Consider the following 14,561-nt stretch of genomic DNA (forward strand, 5'->3'; position numbering starts at 1 on the left):
GCTCAGTTCCATGTTTTTCCAGAAGTTAGAAATGCTGGAAGACTTAAGAAACACACCATCAAAATGGGAAGGAACAAAGTCATTTTATCACAGAGGATCTGCCATTGCACACACAGTCAAGGTGACAGCAGGGGATATAGGAACCTTGGGCAGGGAATATGTTCCTTTGGCAACATGACATCAAAGGACATTCATGGGAAACTCCAGCATCTTAGTATGCCCCAAAACTAAAAGACAGAGAACATTTGCTTGGGAAACACCTATGAAGGGAAAATCCAACAGCAGCCTTTGAGCTGCTGTTCCAAACATGAGAGAAAAGAAGTGGTGTTGCTCACAGACATTACAGGAAAGTGAAACAAAATGCAGGAGGAGACAATGCTTTTATAATATACTCACTCTAGAGTTCAAACTGGACTCCAAGGAAAGTGGGGATTTCACCAGAGATGTGACCAGAACAACCACTGCTTCAAATTTAACATCCACCAGCCAGAGTAAACCCTCAAACCTAGTGTGGACATGGGTACTATGAACCACAGGCCGGAGACTAAAGCAACCATATGAAGCATCTAGACTAGAAGATAGTTACCCAGAGTCTAGACCCTTGCATAGTAAATGGAAGCAGCCATATTTGTGAATAGACGATGTGAGAATGAGATGCTGATCTTCTCATGAGGCATCTTCCATGGAAACACAAAGAGCTTCAGGAGTTAGCCCCATCGTTGGCAATGAGTGCTTTCTGGGGTGCTTCCATCCCTAGGGTAGGCAGGACAATGAGGCATGAGCATCTGGCTGCTGAGCTGGGCTTTCCATCAGCTCTTGCAGCTTCCCTGCTCCTGAATCTCAGGGGGCACAGAGCCAGGTTCAGTTGCTTCCTTGCTTCAGAAGATGAGGCTGAAGGCTGAAATCCTCCTCCTCGGCTTGGTGATTCCCTCCCATGGCCAGTGGGTGCTGCCTCTAGAGCTGAACAGTGAGTGGGGAAGGCCCTCTCTTGTCAATGGGCACCCTGAGTGCCTCAGAGCCCCATGGAGCTGTGCTCTCACTGGTTATAATCATGGCTTGTTCCAAAACCGCAGCCAAGAGCTGGTTGCTCACTAGCTTCAAAGAGCTCCTTGGGAGCACAGGATGGTGACAGGGCCCACCATCATGCAATGTTCATCATTTGCCTAAGCTCTCCACATTCGGGGTTGTCCCTCAGCTGCCACTTGGTGACAGTCACCAGCCTTTGTCAACTCTGCTCTCCTTCAGGTCAGAGCAGACCTGTGTTTTCGTTCAGGGTCAGTGCCTGGAGGGAGTTGTTCTCAAGGAACCAGGTTCTCCAGGATCATCAGCATTTCCCGTCATTACATTAGTCTGTAGCCTTACATGGTGCTATTTTCAGGTAAGAGATTTGCCAAGGCAAAGCTCTTCTAAATTAATGGAGATTGCCTATCTCCTAGAACTGGAGGGGACCTTGAGTCCAGTCCCCTGCCTTCACAGCAGGACCAAGTACCATCCCTGACAAATTTTTGCCCTAAATCCCGAAATGGCCTCTGTAAGGATTGAACTCACAACCCTGGGTTTAGCAGGCCAATGCTCAAACCACTGAGCTATCCCAGCATCTTGGGTAGTGAAATGTGTCCATGCAGCAGGTGTCTTGGATCATGCACTGATTTTGTCCCCTTTTGCTGACGACGTCTCACTGCATGGTGGAGTGCAGTCCTCATGAGGCAGTAAGGTGACGGCGGGACCAAGACTGCACCCCCATCTTGCCAGAGAAGGCGAGTAGTTGTTCTTCAGAAATGGACCATCTTACCAGGTGTGAAGGGCCCCCTCCCTTTTAACTAGGAGGAGTTGTTGCTGGGGCCTGTCCCCATCACTGCCAGGGTGGCCTGCTCAGGTACACAGGCTGGATCAGTCAGGATGGAGGTGGAAATGCTCAGCTGACGGAGAGAGTTCAGGACAGCTGGGGAGACAAAACCAAATGGGACGGGTCAGTGTCCTCTGCCTGACGGGCTCCGAGCTGCTTCAGGCAGCTCATCTGCTCATCACAGAGCACTGTGACCAGCCATCTAGCCCATCCCCCAGCTCTGACATTGGCCAGGGCCAGCTGCTGTATAGGAAAGTGCCAGATTCCGTTTAATGGGCAGCTATGACATAACCTGCCCCAGATGAGGTGTCTTCCTGACCCCTGGCAGGGCTCTTGTTATTATCTGCACCTTCATCCGATTCCCTGTTGAACCCTGTTAGGCTTGGCCTTGGGGGCACATGTGGCAGAGAGTTTCACAGAGTTTTTTGATGTGACAAGTTTTGCTCCTTCTTCTGGGTTTGCAACGAGCAGCCATTCCCATTCTCTGCAGGGTGAGCCTGGGAAAGCTTTATTGTCTCTGCACTGAAGCTGCAGACCAGGAGATTCTCCCTCCCATCCCTTTCAGTCCTGACCTGACTCTCCATGTCACTGAACCCCAGGGAGGATATCAGGAGCAGGAGAAGCAGGCAGGTGCTGGGCAGTGAGTCCCTTGCTGGCCCCAAGGCAAGAGGGAAGAGCGTTACCAGAGCAGCTTTGAGCAGCCCCAGAGCTGGCCCGGAGACACATCTCCCCCATGCAGGCAGCCCCATGTCCATAGCCCCATCGCATGCCCCCATTACGATGCAGGTCTCCTGATCACGGCACTGAGCCAACCTCCTCCCCAGCTCAGCAGTGACCAGCAGGGGCTGCAAGCTGGGAGCAGAGGGCAGGCAGGGGCCAAAGGGGGCTACATACTGGGCCGCAGTGCGGGGAGGGAGCAGTGCTGATCCAGCCAAGCTAGGCAGGTCTGGCGGAGGCTCTCCATGCTGGCTGTGGAGACCATGCCATTGAAGGATTCAAACAGGGGCCGGATGATGATGCTGAACTGATGCGATGAGACAGTTAAGGACTCTCTTTCACAAAGCACTGACTGACCAGCCTCCCTCTGCTGCTGCCCCTTTCCTGCAGGCTCCTGGCACTGGGGGAACGACATGGCATGCTGCAGCGTTATGGCCACCCCATGTGGTGACAGGTCATGGCTCCCCTTGGAACAAGGCCAGTTGTCCTAAGACCAACACAGGGAGAGGGGACCACCAGGGAGGCAGACACTAGGCGTGTGGGTGGTGACACGCTGTCCCCCTTATGCACCACATCTGTTCTGATAGGCTGCGTCTACACTGGCAGGATTTTCCGCAAATGCTTTTAACAGAAAAGTTTTTCCGTTAAAAGCATTTGCAGAAAAGCGCGTCTAGATAGGCACAGACGCTTTGCACAAAAGCACTTTTTGCGGAAAAGCATCTGTGCCAATCTAGACGTGGTTTTGCGCAAGAAAGCCCCGATCGCCATTTTCGCCATCGGGGCTTTTTTGCGCAAAACAGTTTTTAGCTGTCTACACTGGCCCTCTTGCGCAAATATATTTGCGCAAGAGGGCTTTATCCCGAACGGGAGCAGCATAGCATTTCCGCAAGAACACTGACAATCTTACATCAGATCGTCAGTGTTCTTGCGCAAATTCAAGTGGCCAGTGTAGACAGCTGGCAAGTTTTTCCACAAAAGCAGCTGCTTTTGCGGAAAAACTTGCCAGGCTAGACGCAGCCATATAGTTTGACCAAAGCACATCTTGCGAGGGATCCTGTGAAAACTCATGAATGATCTACGTAACATGTGTCCTCATTGGGAGCTAGGAGATTTTGCTATAGGTCTGTTCCTGAAACATGTTGTGAGTCTGGGGAAAGACCACAGAATAGGTCCTTAGAAATAACAAAGGGCCTGTAAACAGACCTTACGTGTCATCCCTAGAGACATTTCCAACAGCGCGAACACAGAAGGTGTCAGCAAGATATTGACAGATCCCCTGAAAGGAGCTTTGAATTGCATGTGCAGAACAGACTGGTGCTCTGCACCCCAGTGGGCAGGATCTGTCTCTCACACAGAGGCAGAGGGTGTAAAATAAGAGACAAGAGCTTCCCCCAAGCTCTCCTCTACCACCTGGACATGTGGAAGCATGACTGTGTGGACGACAAAGAGCCGGAGCACTGACCTGTGGGGAGTGTCCAGGCTGAGCAGAGGCAGCCTATGAAATGTACTGCAGTTTATGGGGAGACAGCCAGTTTGTTTTGAGAACTCTCAGACTTGCTAAAGCTAATTGCTTGTGATTTTATCACTTTATTTCCTTTTGTAACCAATTCTGCTTTTGTGCTTTCATGACTTGCAGTTACTTACAGCTGCTCTTTCTCTACTAATAAACTTGTTTTTATGTTTTGTCCCATCCAGTGTGTTTTGACTGAAGTGGTTGGGACTCTGCTTAGGTGAACAAAGGCTGTGGCAGGATCACTTCCTTTGATTAAACAATGACTGAGTTTACATACAATGCAGCTCCTCCTCCCAGCACTGTCATGCAAGGTATAAACTGTTCAGGAAGAACAGGCGGGGGTGTAAAGGAGGAGGAGTTGCTTTGTATATAAGAGACCAGTAGGGTTGCTTGGCGCTCCAGTATATAGAGCCGGGTTTCCCAACCTATGGGTCAGAACCCAAATATGGGTCACCATTACATTTCAAAAGGGTCGCCAGGTGTCTCCGCAGGTGGCTCTTAAAGAGCCATTCACACATTTTTGAATTGCCCTGGGTCACCAAGTCACCCTGAATTGTCAAAATGGGTCCCCATCTAGGAAAGGTTGGGAACTGCTGATCTAGAGGGAGAAAAGCCTGTTGAGAGTCTATGGCCGTGGTCCCCAACACGGTGCCCGCGGGCGCCATGGCGCCCGCGGGGGCATTTCAATGCGCCCGCCAGATGCTCGGGGCTGGCCTGGCCCCGGGTACATGGCGCACGGGTGCTTGCGGGGGGAGCGCGCTTAGCGGGGGGAGCGCCGGGCGCACGGCACTCGGCGGGGGCGGGCGCCGGCCCCGGGCACGCGGCAGGGGGGAGCGCCGGCCCCGGGCACTCGGCGGGGAGAGCGCCGGCCCCGGGCGCGCGGCGGGGGGAGCGCCGGCCCCCGGGCGCGCAGCTGGGGGGGGCCCGCCCCCGGGCATGCGGCAAGGGGGGGGCCCGCCCCCGGGCGCGCTACCCCGGGCGCGCTAGTGTCCCCGCCCCCTGGTGCCCGGCGGGCAAACGGCCACGCCCCCTGGCGCCCGACAACCTCAAAAGGTTGGGGACCACTGGTCTATGGGTTAAGTTTATAGGTGGAAGCAACAGGGATGTTGTGGTTGGGGTCTGCTATAGACCATGAGAGGAGGTGGACGAGGCTTTCTTCGGACAACTGAGAGACGCTTCCAGATCACAGGCCCTGGTTCTCATGGGGGACTTTAATCACCCTGGGTACATTTACACTAGCCAACCTAGATCAATCTAGGGAGGCTAATGAGGGCGACCAAAATTGCAAATCAAGCCTGGGATTTAAATATCCCGCACTTGATTTGCATGTTCCTGACCAGTCGCCATTTTAGAAATTGACTAGCCCGAAGTAACTGCCCACGTCTACACGTGGCAGTGAAACGGGATTCCGATTTAAAGCCCTGACTTGAATTAGCTGGTATTCCTTCTGCAATGAGGTTTACCAGCTAATTCGATTTAGGGGCTTTAAATCAGACTCCTGTTTCACTGCCGCGTGTAGATGTGGGCAGTTACTCCGGGCTAGTCAATTTCTAAAATGGCAACCGACCAGGAACATGCAAATCAAGTGCGGGATATTTAAATCCCGTGCTCGATTTGCAATTTCGGTCGCCCTCATTAGCCTCCCTAGATCGATCTAGGGGGCTAGTGTAGACATGCCCCCTGATATCTGTTGGAAGACCAATACAGCAGTACACAGACAATCCAGGAAGTTCTTGGAGAATGTTGGGGATAACTTCTTGGTACAAGTGCTGAAGGAACCGACCTGGGGCAATGCACAGCTTGACCTGCTGCTAACAAACAGGGAGGAACTAGTAGAGGGAAGTAGAGATGGGTGACAACCTGGGAAGCAGTGATCATGAGATGGTAGATTTCAGAATCCTGACCAAAGGAAGAAAGGAGAGCAGCAAAATACACACCCTGGATTTCAGAAGAGCAGACTTTGACTCCCTCAGAGAACTGATGGGCAGGATTCCCTGGGATGCTTACATGAAGGGGAAAGGAGTCTGGGAGAGCTGGCCATATTTTAAAGAAGCCTTATTAAAGGCACAGGAAGAAACCATCCCGATGCGCAGCAAGAAAAGCAAATATGGTAGGCGACTAGATTGGCTTACTGGGGACATCCTTGGTGAGCTTAAACACAAAAAGGAAGCTTACAAGAAGTGGAAACTTGGACAGATAACAAGGGAGGAGTATAAATATATTGCTCGAGAATGCAGGGGAGTTTTCAGAAAGGCAAAAGCACAATTGGAATTGCAGCTAGCAAGGAATGTGAAGGATAACAAGAAAGGTTTCTACAGCTATGTTGGCAGTAAGTGGGTGATCAGATTGCGCATGGGGCCCTTACTGGATGACAGATGATGTGGGAAAAGCTGAGGTACTCAATGCTTTCTTTGTCTCTGTCTTCACAGACAAAGTCAGCTCCCAGATAAATGCACTAGGCAATGCAGTATGGGAAAGAGGTGGACAGCCCTCAGTGAGGAAAGAACAAGTTAGGAACTATTTAGAAAAGCTAAACATACACAAGTCCATGGCCCGGATTTAATGCATCCGAGGGTACTGAGGGAGTTGGCAAATGTCATTGCGGAGCCTTTGGCCATTATCTTTGAAAACTCATGGAGATTGGGAGAGATCCCTTATGACTGGAAAAAAGCAAATGTAGTGCCCATCTTTAAAAAAGGGAAGAAGGACAATCCAGGGAACTATAGACAGTGAACCTTACCTCGGTCCCTGGAAAAATGATGGAGAGGATCCTCAAGGAATCCATTTTGAAGCACTTGGAAGAGGGGAAAGTGATCAGGAATAGTCAACATGGAGTCACAAAGGGCAAGTCATGCCTGACCAATTAGCTTCTATGATGAGGTAACTGGCTCTGTGGATATGGGGAAGTCAGTGGATGTGATATACCTTGACTTCAGCAAAGCTTTTGATACAGTCTCCCTGAATATTCTTGCAAGCAAGTTAAGGAAATATGGATTGGATAAATGGACTCTAAGCTGGATAGAAAGCTGGCTAGACTGACGGGCCCAGCGGGTAGTGATCAATGGCTCGATGTCAGGATGGCGGTCGGTTTCTAGCGGAGTGCCCCAAGAATCAGTTCTAGGACCGGTTTTGTTCAATATCTTTATTAATGACCTGGCTGAGGGGATGGATTGCACCCTCAGCAAGTTTGCAAATGACACTAAGCTGGGGGATTGGTAGATACATTGAAGGGCAGGGATAGAGTCCAGAGTGACCTAGACAGATTAGAGGATTGGGCCAAAAGAAATCTGATGAGGTTCAACAAGGACAAGTGCAGAGTCCTGCACTTGGGATGGAAGAATCCCAAGCATTGTTACAGGCTGGTGACCGAATGGCAGTTCTGCAGAAAAGGACCTGGGGGTTACAGTGGATGAGAAGCTGGATATGAGTCAACAGTGTGCCCTTGTAGCCAAGAAGGCTAAAGGGATATTAGGGAGCATTAGGAGGAGCATTGGCAGCAGATCCAGAGATGTGATTATTTCTCTTTATTTGGCTCTGGTGAGGCCACATCTGGAGTATTGTGTCCAGTTCTGGGCCTACCACTATAGAAAGGATGTGGACGCATTGGAGAGGGTCCAGCAGAGGGCGACCAAAATAAGGAGCTGGACCTATGAGGAGAGACTGAAGGATTTGGGTTTGTTTAGTCTGCAGAGTGAGGGGGAATTTGGTAGCAGCCTTCAACTTCCTGAAGGGAAATTCCAAAGAGGACGGAGAGAGGCTGTTCTCAGGGGTGGCAGATGGCAGAACAAGGAGCAATGGGCTCAAGTTACAGTGGGAGAGCTCTAGTTTTGGATATTAGGAAAAACTATTTCACTAGGAGGGTGGTGAAGCACTGGGCTGGGTTCCCTAGGGAGGTAGTGGAGTCTCCATCCCTAGAGGTGTTTAAGTCTCGGCTTGACAAAGCCCTGGCCGGGTTGATTTAGTTGGGATTGCTCCTGCCTCGGGCAGGGGGCTGGACTTGATGACTCCTGAGGTCTCTTCCAGCTCCATGGTTCTATCCAAGTCAAGAGGGGTTCTATCCAAGTCTTGAGCAGTGTGAGATGGAAGGCTGAGGCTGGGGCTGGGGGATTTGCAGGCTGTCACCCTGTACACAGTTCATGAATGGCTGGAAGAGCATTTGTATAACTGCTGGGTAAGCCTGCTCATTCTACTGGCTGCATGAGCAGCACCTGGAGGGCTGTTTTCCCCTACCAAGCAGTGCAAGGCACAACCCTGGGTTGGAGCATGAAGGGACCCTGGGGGATGTCACCAGGGTACAGAGGAGATCTGGAGACTAGCACGGGGGAGGGGCTTCAAAGTCTTGGAAAGCTGCAGCTGGCTCCAGAGGAAGCAGGCTGGTATCGGGGGCCAGATGCGTGAGCAGGGCTGGTCCAGAGCCATTTCCCAGCAGGCATGGGGACTGCAGCCCTGGCGTCTCCCTGCAAGAGGGGCTGTGAGGTGTCCATCTTTGGCCCTCCTTGGAGCCCCAGGAAGCTAAAGGGACCCCATATTGTGGCCAGGGGAAGTGGGGTGGGAGGCCATCTCCAAAGGATACAACCCAGAACTTCCAGTTGTGCAGCGTGCAGGAGCGGACGTACTCGTCAAACATGTTGCGCATCTGGTCGAAGCGCTGGCGGGTGATGGGCACCCCTGTGGCAGGCAGCTGCTGCTGGCACAAGCTGCAGGGGCACAAGAAAGTGGCATTTGAGTGCCAGGCACACACTGAGGGGTTAGCACTGGGGAGACAAGTCAACATCTCACCTGGCTCTCCAGCCGCCCTCAGACCCTGCCATGCCCCGGCCTTGTCAGGCGGGATGCAGCGTCAGGGAGTGATGGGTGGTCACCATTCCCTAGGCATGCCAAGCTGATGACCAGGGCTTAGTGATTCCATGGCTGATGGTCACCAGGGGAAAACCCACTTCTGGAACATATCAGCAAGGGGGGGGGGCAGCATTCCCACTGTTGGGGCAGCAGGGGTCTCCTGCCCACCTCCCCATGCCCACTTTCCTGCCAAGGGCTGCCCATAGTGATGGCAGGCTCACTGATAGGTGCTTGGTGCCACCCTGCACTTGGCATGGGAGAGGAGATTGCCACGGGTGGGGGACTAATGCTTGTATCTGGGTGAAACTGGCTCCCCATCCTGTTCCTGCATGTGCACAGCACCCTGCTCTTGTCTGCCCCAGCATCTAGGGCCCATGGGGAAGGGCTGAACAGGCTCCTCAGCTCTCTTCAGGGGCATGAGCCTCCTCCCTTCCCAAGACCTGTGTGTGGGTCCCACATTCTGCCATTTCTGCAGGGCTTTGCTCCCTTGGCTGTAGCAGAGGCAGCACCAAGCCCATTCACAAGCCCCAGCCAGGCTACGTGGAGCCCGAGTGACTGATTTGTGATGAGCTGGGGATGGCTGGGGAGTTGTGCTCACAAGGTCCAATCCACCCCCAGTGGCAGGTTAGGCACTGCAAGGAAGGGGGCAATGTGCCTCGCCTCCATTAATCATAACCCTGCGTTGCTTAGCCACTGCCCATCTCCCCCAGCACATTACAAACAGAACAGAAAACCGTCTCCCACCTGGGGATGTGCAGCTGCTTCTGGGGTGGAACCCCATGCTGGGGGACTGAGGCCCCTGATATGGGAAGTGCCACCCCCTGCTGAGTGGTTACCCTTTGCCCTGCCCTGCCCCCCCTACTTGATGGCTGCATTGAGCTCCTCGATCTGCCCCCGCAGCCGCTGTGCCTCGTCCTGCAGGGCAGCCCTCTCCTGCTGCAGCTTGCCGATGTACTCCGCCGTCTTCTGCAGCGTGGTGGCCTTGCTGACCTGTGGGGCCAGATGTGGGAGCTGAGGGACACCATCCCACTGCTCTGCCTCCCAGGCGGACAGAGCTCCTCAGCCGGCGGATGGGCCTGCCATGGGAGCCAGGGGATATCGCCTGTGCCAGGCCTGCTGCAGGGGCTCCCAGACTGAGGCCAGTGCAGGCAGGACAGCCTGTCGCTGGGGAAAGGGGCTAAGCGGCAGTTGGCTGGGGGCCTAGTGCTGCTGGGTGACTGATGCAGCCCAAGCCTGGTGCTCCCGCTACCAGCCCAAGGGACTCTGTGGAGGCTGGGGCATCGTGGTGCATTGAGGTTTGGTGTCCCCGGCGAGCTGCCTAGGCCTGAGCTCAGCACCTGCTTTGGGTTTGCTCCCCGCTCACTTACCTTGATGCTGGGCTGGGCACTCAGGGTGCTCACCAGCCCATGCAGGGTGTCAAAGCCCAGCTTGATGTTGAAGCGTCTCTTCTGCTCTGCGGAGATGTGGATAATGCGGCGGCTCTCCGTCTGCAGGGCAGGGCAGGGTCAGGCACCCCTCCGGAGGGGGGGGCACAGTCCTAGCACCCCCACCTGAGCCAGGGCCAGGACAGACCCACTCATGCCCCAGCAGGGGGGAGTGGATATAATGCAATAGGGGCACAAGGTGGGACATGGAGGAGGCAGCTGTGCCCAGAGCAGAGGGTGGGCAGAGAGGAGACATCCCACAGGGAGGCGTTGCCCCCCTGGGGAGCCCTGGGCCGTTCCGTACCTTGTTGGACTCAGGCGGCCTGCCCCGGCTGGGGGCGGAGTGAGGCGGCGAGATCTCAGCAGTCAGCCCCACAGCCGGCACCGGGGAGACTTGCCCAGACTTTGGCCAGTCACTGGCTGGAAGATAAAATGAGACTGTGTGTGGGAGGGACTGAGTGGGCAGCAGCAATTCCCTCCTGGACCTGCCCCCAGTGCAGTGGCTGGGACTGGAGGCAGTGTGATGCGCAGGCTGGGTCCTGTGAGCCTCGCACACACGGGCTATGTGTACACTCGCAGCTTCTTGCGCCAGAAATATGCAAATGAGGCTAAGCGTAGAATATCGCCGAGTCTCATTTGCATACCTAATGAGCCACCATTTTCACAGAAGAGACTCTTGCACCAGAAGGAGCTGTCTACACTGCCCCTTCTTGCGCAAAAAAACCGCTCTTGCGCAATGCCGTTATTCCTGAAAATAACCAGTTTTGTTCAATATCTTTATTAATGACCTGGCTGAGGGGATGGATTGCACCCTCAGCAAGTTTGCAGATGACACTAAGCTGGGGGGAGAGGTAGATACGCCGGAGGGCAGAGATAGGGTCCAGAGTGACTTAGACAAATTGGAGGATTGGGCCTCCAATCTGATGAGGTTCAACAAGGACAAGTGCAGAGTCCTGCCCTTGGGACGGAAGAATCCCAAGCATTGTTACAGGCTGAGGACCGACTACCTAAGTAGCAGTTCTGCAGAAAAGGACCTGGGGGTTACAGTGGATGAGAAGCTAGATATGAGTCAACAGTGTGCCCTTGTAGCCAAGAAGGCTAATGGCATATTAGGTTGCATTAGGAGGAGCATTGCCAGCAGATCCAGAGATGTGATTATTCCCCTTTATTCGGCTCTGGTGAAGCCACATCTGGAGTATTGTGTCCAGTTCTGGGCCCCCCACTACAAAAAGGATGCGGACGCATTGGAGAGGGTCCAGCGGAGGGCAACCAAAATGATTAGGGGGCTGGAGCATATGACCTATGAGGCGAGGTTGAGGGAGTTGGGTCTGTTTAGTCTGCAGAAGAGAAGAGTGAGGGGGCATTTGATAGCAGCCTTCAACTTCCTGAAGGGAGGTTCCAAAGAGGATGGAGAGAGGCTGTTCACAGTAGTGACAGAGGGCAGAACAAGGAGCAATGGTCTCAAGTTGTGGTGGGAGAGATCCAGGTTGGATATTAGGAAAAACTATTTCCCTAGGAGAGTGGTGAAACACTGGAATGGGTTACCTAGGGAAGTAGTGGAGTCTCCATCCCTAGAGGTGTTTAAGTCTCGGCTTGACAAAGCCCTGGCCGGGTTGATTTAGTTGGGATTGGTGCTGCCTCGGGCAGGGGGCTGGACTTAATGACTCCTGAGGTCTCTTCCCACTCTATGGTTCTATGATTCTATTATTCTAAGAGCCTCTTCTGTAAAAATGGCGGGTCATTAGGTATGCAAATGAGGCTCGGCAATATTCCACGCTTAGCCTCATTTGCATATTTCTGGTGCAAGTAGAGTCTGGTGCGTGTAGACAGACATAGCCAAGGTGTCCCAGTCTGAACGACTGAAGGGTCCTGCCCCACTCCACCAGAGAGACAGAGGGCAGGTGACTGGAGCAGACTGGAACCCCACTAGGCTGAAGCTGGGCACAGATTGGCTTGTGCCAGAGGCTTTAGGGAAAGGAGTCACCTCCCCATAATGCACTACACTGACCAAGTTTCAGCTTGGGGGCCTTCCTTCCTGACCATGCAGTGGTAGAACAGCCTGTGCCCTGGAGCATGGGGATGATGGCCTTTGACACTGATCCCAAACACTGTCCTTGCTGAGCCTGGCTTCACTCAGATCATAGTCTAATCACTGCTGACTCTCACTAAGCCATGGGACTCCATAAAGTCCTAAACACTATATCCAAAGCAAGGGAGTCATTCTGTGGTACCTCCTGGGTTCACCAAGCATCCCTGTGTTCCCACATTTCACATGCATGCACGTGAGAGAGAAAATTGATTCCATTCTCCATAACTCTGTCAAATCTCCCCGCACTCCTTTCTGATCCCAACAGACCTTGTCTTTGACAGCACTGCACCTATCAGTAGTACTTTCACTCTCTGCTTTTACTGACTCTTCTCAAGCTCTCTGGGAGGCGGATATGAGTTATTCTCAGTAGCCAAGTTAAATGATTTGCCCAAGGTCGCATAGCAGGTCAGTAGTAGAGCCAGGAGAGACCCCCCCCCACACACACACATAAGCCCTACACTAACCAGAAGAGGTACTGCTAGTACCAGCCATTGCCCCTTTCTAGTCTCACTGCAAGGGGTGACCTGATATGGGCACAGGTTCCCAAGGAGGAGGGACAGGGGACAGGGATCCTCACCAATTCCAGAGCCACTCAAAAACTGCCAGTTATGTGCCCTGGGAAATTTTGAATTGTTTTCATTTATTTTCTTTAAAAAATGTCCAGGAAAAAGGTCAGCTAAAACATTTCTGGCAAACATTTTGGTTGTTGAAAAGTAAACATGATTACTTTTTACCAAAATCCAAAAATGTTAACCCAAAATTGACATTTTTACAGAAAATAATTGTGGTTTCTTCTTTTTTTTCATTGTACAAACAGATCACAAGCAGAATGAAGTGTTACTGCAAATATTTTTCATCTGGTGAAAGACACTTTTTTGCAGAAAAAACATTGAGAAAAAAATTCCAACCAACTTCACTGGTTTGCTCTTCTGGCAACTGATTAGCACCAGATTTCTCCCTCCTTCATCTTCCTGGGAGGGGAAGAGGGGGAGAAGAACTGGGCATGGGTCGGCACTGACCACTGCACCTGTGTGGGACTACCCGCCAGGACCCTGCCAAGCTGATTCAAGGGCTCCGTATGGTTCTGCAGCAGTAGGGCAGCAAGGCTGGCTTGGGTCTCATGTCCCTGGTGTGACTCGGTGTTCTGGCTTTTCTGGGTCTCTCTGTTTTTCTCACCCGCCTGCCTAGTCTCTGCTAACCCTGCCCTGTCCTGGGTTAATAAGGGCCAGGACTCAGGGAACAGCACCAGCAGCCTGCTCAGTTCTGGCTGTGGAGACCCAGAGGGGAGCCTTCTCTGGGTACATTTCCCCCCACTGAAACGCTGCTGCGCCTACATCCCCTGCAGGGGCCTTTGCTCTCTCTGGGGGGGTCACTGTGCTGCTCACCACAGGCTGTTGGGGGGGAGAGCTGCTCCCTCTTGGGGACAAGCAGGGATCCCGGCTGCACCACAGTCCGTGTGATGGGGGCAGACTGGGAGGGGCTGGAGCCAGGAGACAGCCCCGGATTCAGATGGGCCGTGTGGGACAGGAAGCCAGAGGGGACTTCGGCAAGGCCCCCATCCTGCAAAGAGAGAACCCGGAGAGAAGGAGTTTGCCCTCTGGGCTCCCCAGGCAAATGGCCTGGGAGTGAGGAGGGGCCCAGGCCTTCCCCACGCCCACAGGACACTATAGCCACTTGACTCTAGCACACAGGGAGAGCTGGGCGCTGGCCACAGGGCTGAGGCTCAGACTAGACCTACTCTGAGAAAAGGATGAGGAAGAGCAAGGGCCCCATCTCCTCACCGGGCTGCAGCAACATGCTGAGACCCAAGGCTCCTGGCACAGCACAAGGGACAGGCCCCGTCGCCCCACTGCCTGAAAGCCGACCGTGTCAGGCTGGCCGTGGGGTCCTGCATGACTGGTGCTATGGGGCAGCCCTCCACAGGCAGCAGCACCATGTGAGATGGCCCCTGCCGGGGGTCACGGGACCCTGCGTCAGCCCTGAGCCAGGCAGAGAGAAACCAGACTGTTTTTAACCTGAGGAAATGCAGGATGTAAAATACCATCCCAAGTGCCCCCACCTAGCTCTGCACCCCGTTCATCCAGCCCCGTGCCCCTCGCACTGCCAGTGCCCGCTGCTGCCCTGGGGCGCCCC

General features: G+C 53.4%; 1 protein-coding gene across 3 annotated transcripts in view; it reads right to left on the minus strand.

Moving 5' to 3' along the window:
* Positions 1-541: 541 nt before the first annotated feature.
* The window catches only part of MLXIPL (MLX interacting protein like), a 43,653-nt gene continuing 29,633 nt past the window's right edge, over positions 542-14,561 (minus strand). For 2 of the 3 annotated variants that reach the window (XM_075904982.1, XM_075904984.1), the window contains exons 11-17: positions 13,814-13,988; positions 10,644-10,759; positions 10,283-10,402; positions 9,778-9,905; positions 8,650-8,773; positions 2,741-2,870; positions 542-1,942 (exon numbers count right to left, since the gene is read on the minus strand). In XM_075904982.1, the coding sequence (XP_075761097.1) occupies positions 1,821-1,942; positions 2,741-2,870; positions 8,650-8,773; positions 9,778-9,905; positions 10,283-10,402; positions 10,644-10,759; positions 13,814-13,988 (915 nt within the window). In that variant the 3' untranslated portion in view covers positions 542-1,820. Of the gene's footprint in view, positions 1,943-2,740; positions 2,871-6,816; positions 6,871-7,001; positions 7,044-8,649; positions 8,774-9,777; positions 9,906-10,282; positions 10,403-10,643; positions 10,760-13,813; positions 13,989-14,561 lie in introns of all 3 variants that reach the window. The other variant, XM_075904983.1, reaches the window with a different exon arrangement.

Source organism: Pelodiscus sinensis, chromosome 21 (genome assembly GCF_049634645.1).
Source record: "Pelodiscus sinensis isolate JC-2024 chromosome 21, ASM4963464v1, whole genome shotgun sequence".
Classification (NCBI taxonomy): domain Eukaryota; kingdom Metazoa; phylum Chordata; order Testudines; family Trionychidae; genus Pelodiscus; species Pelodiscus sinensis.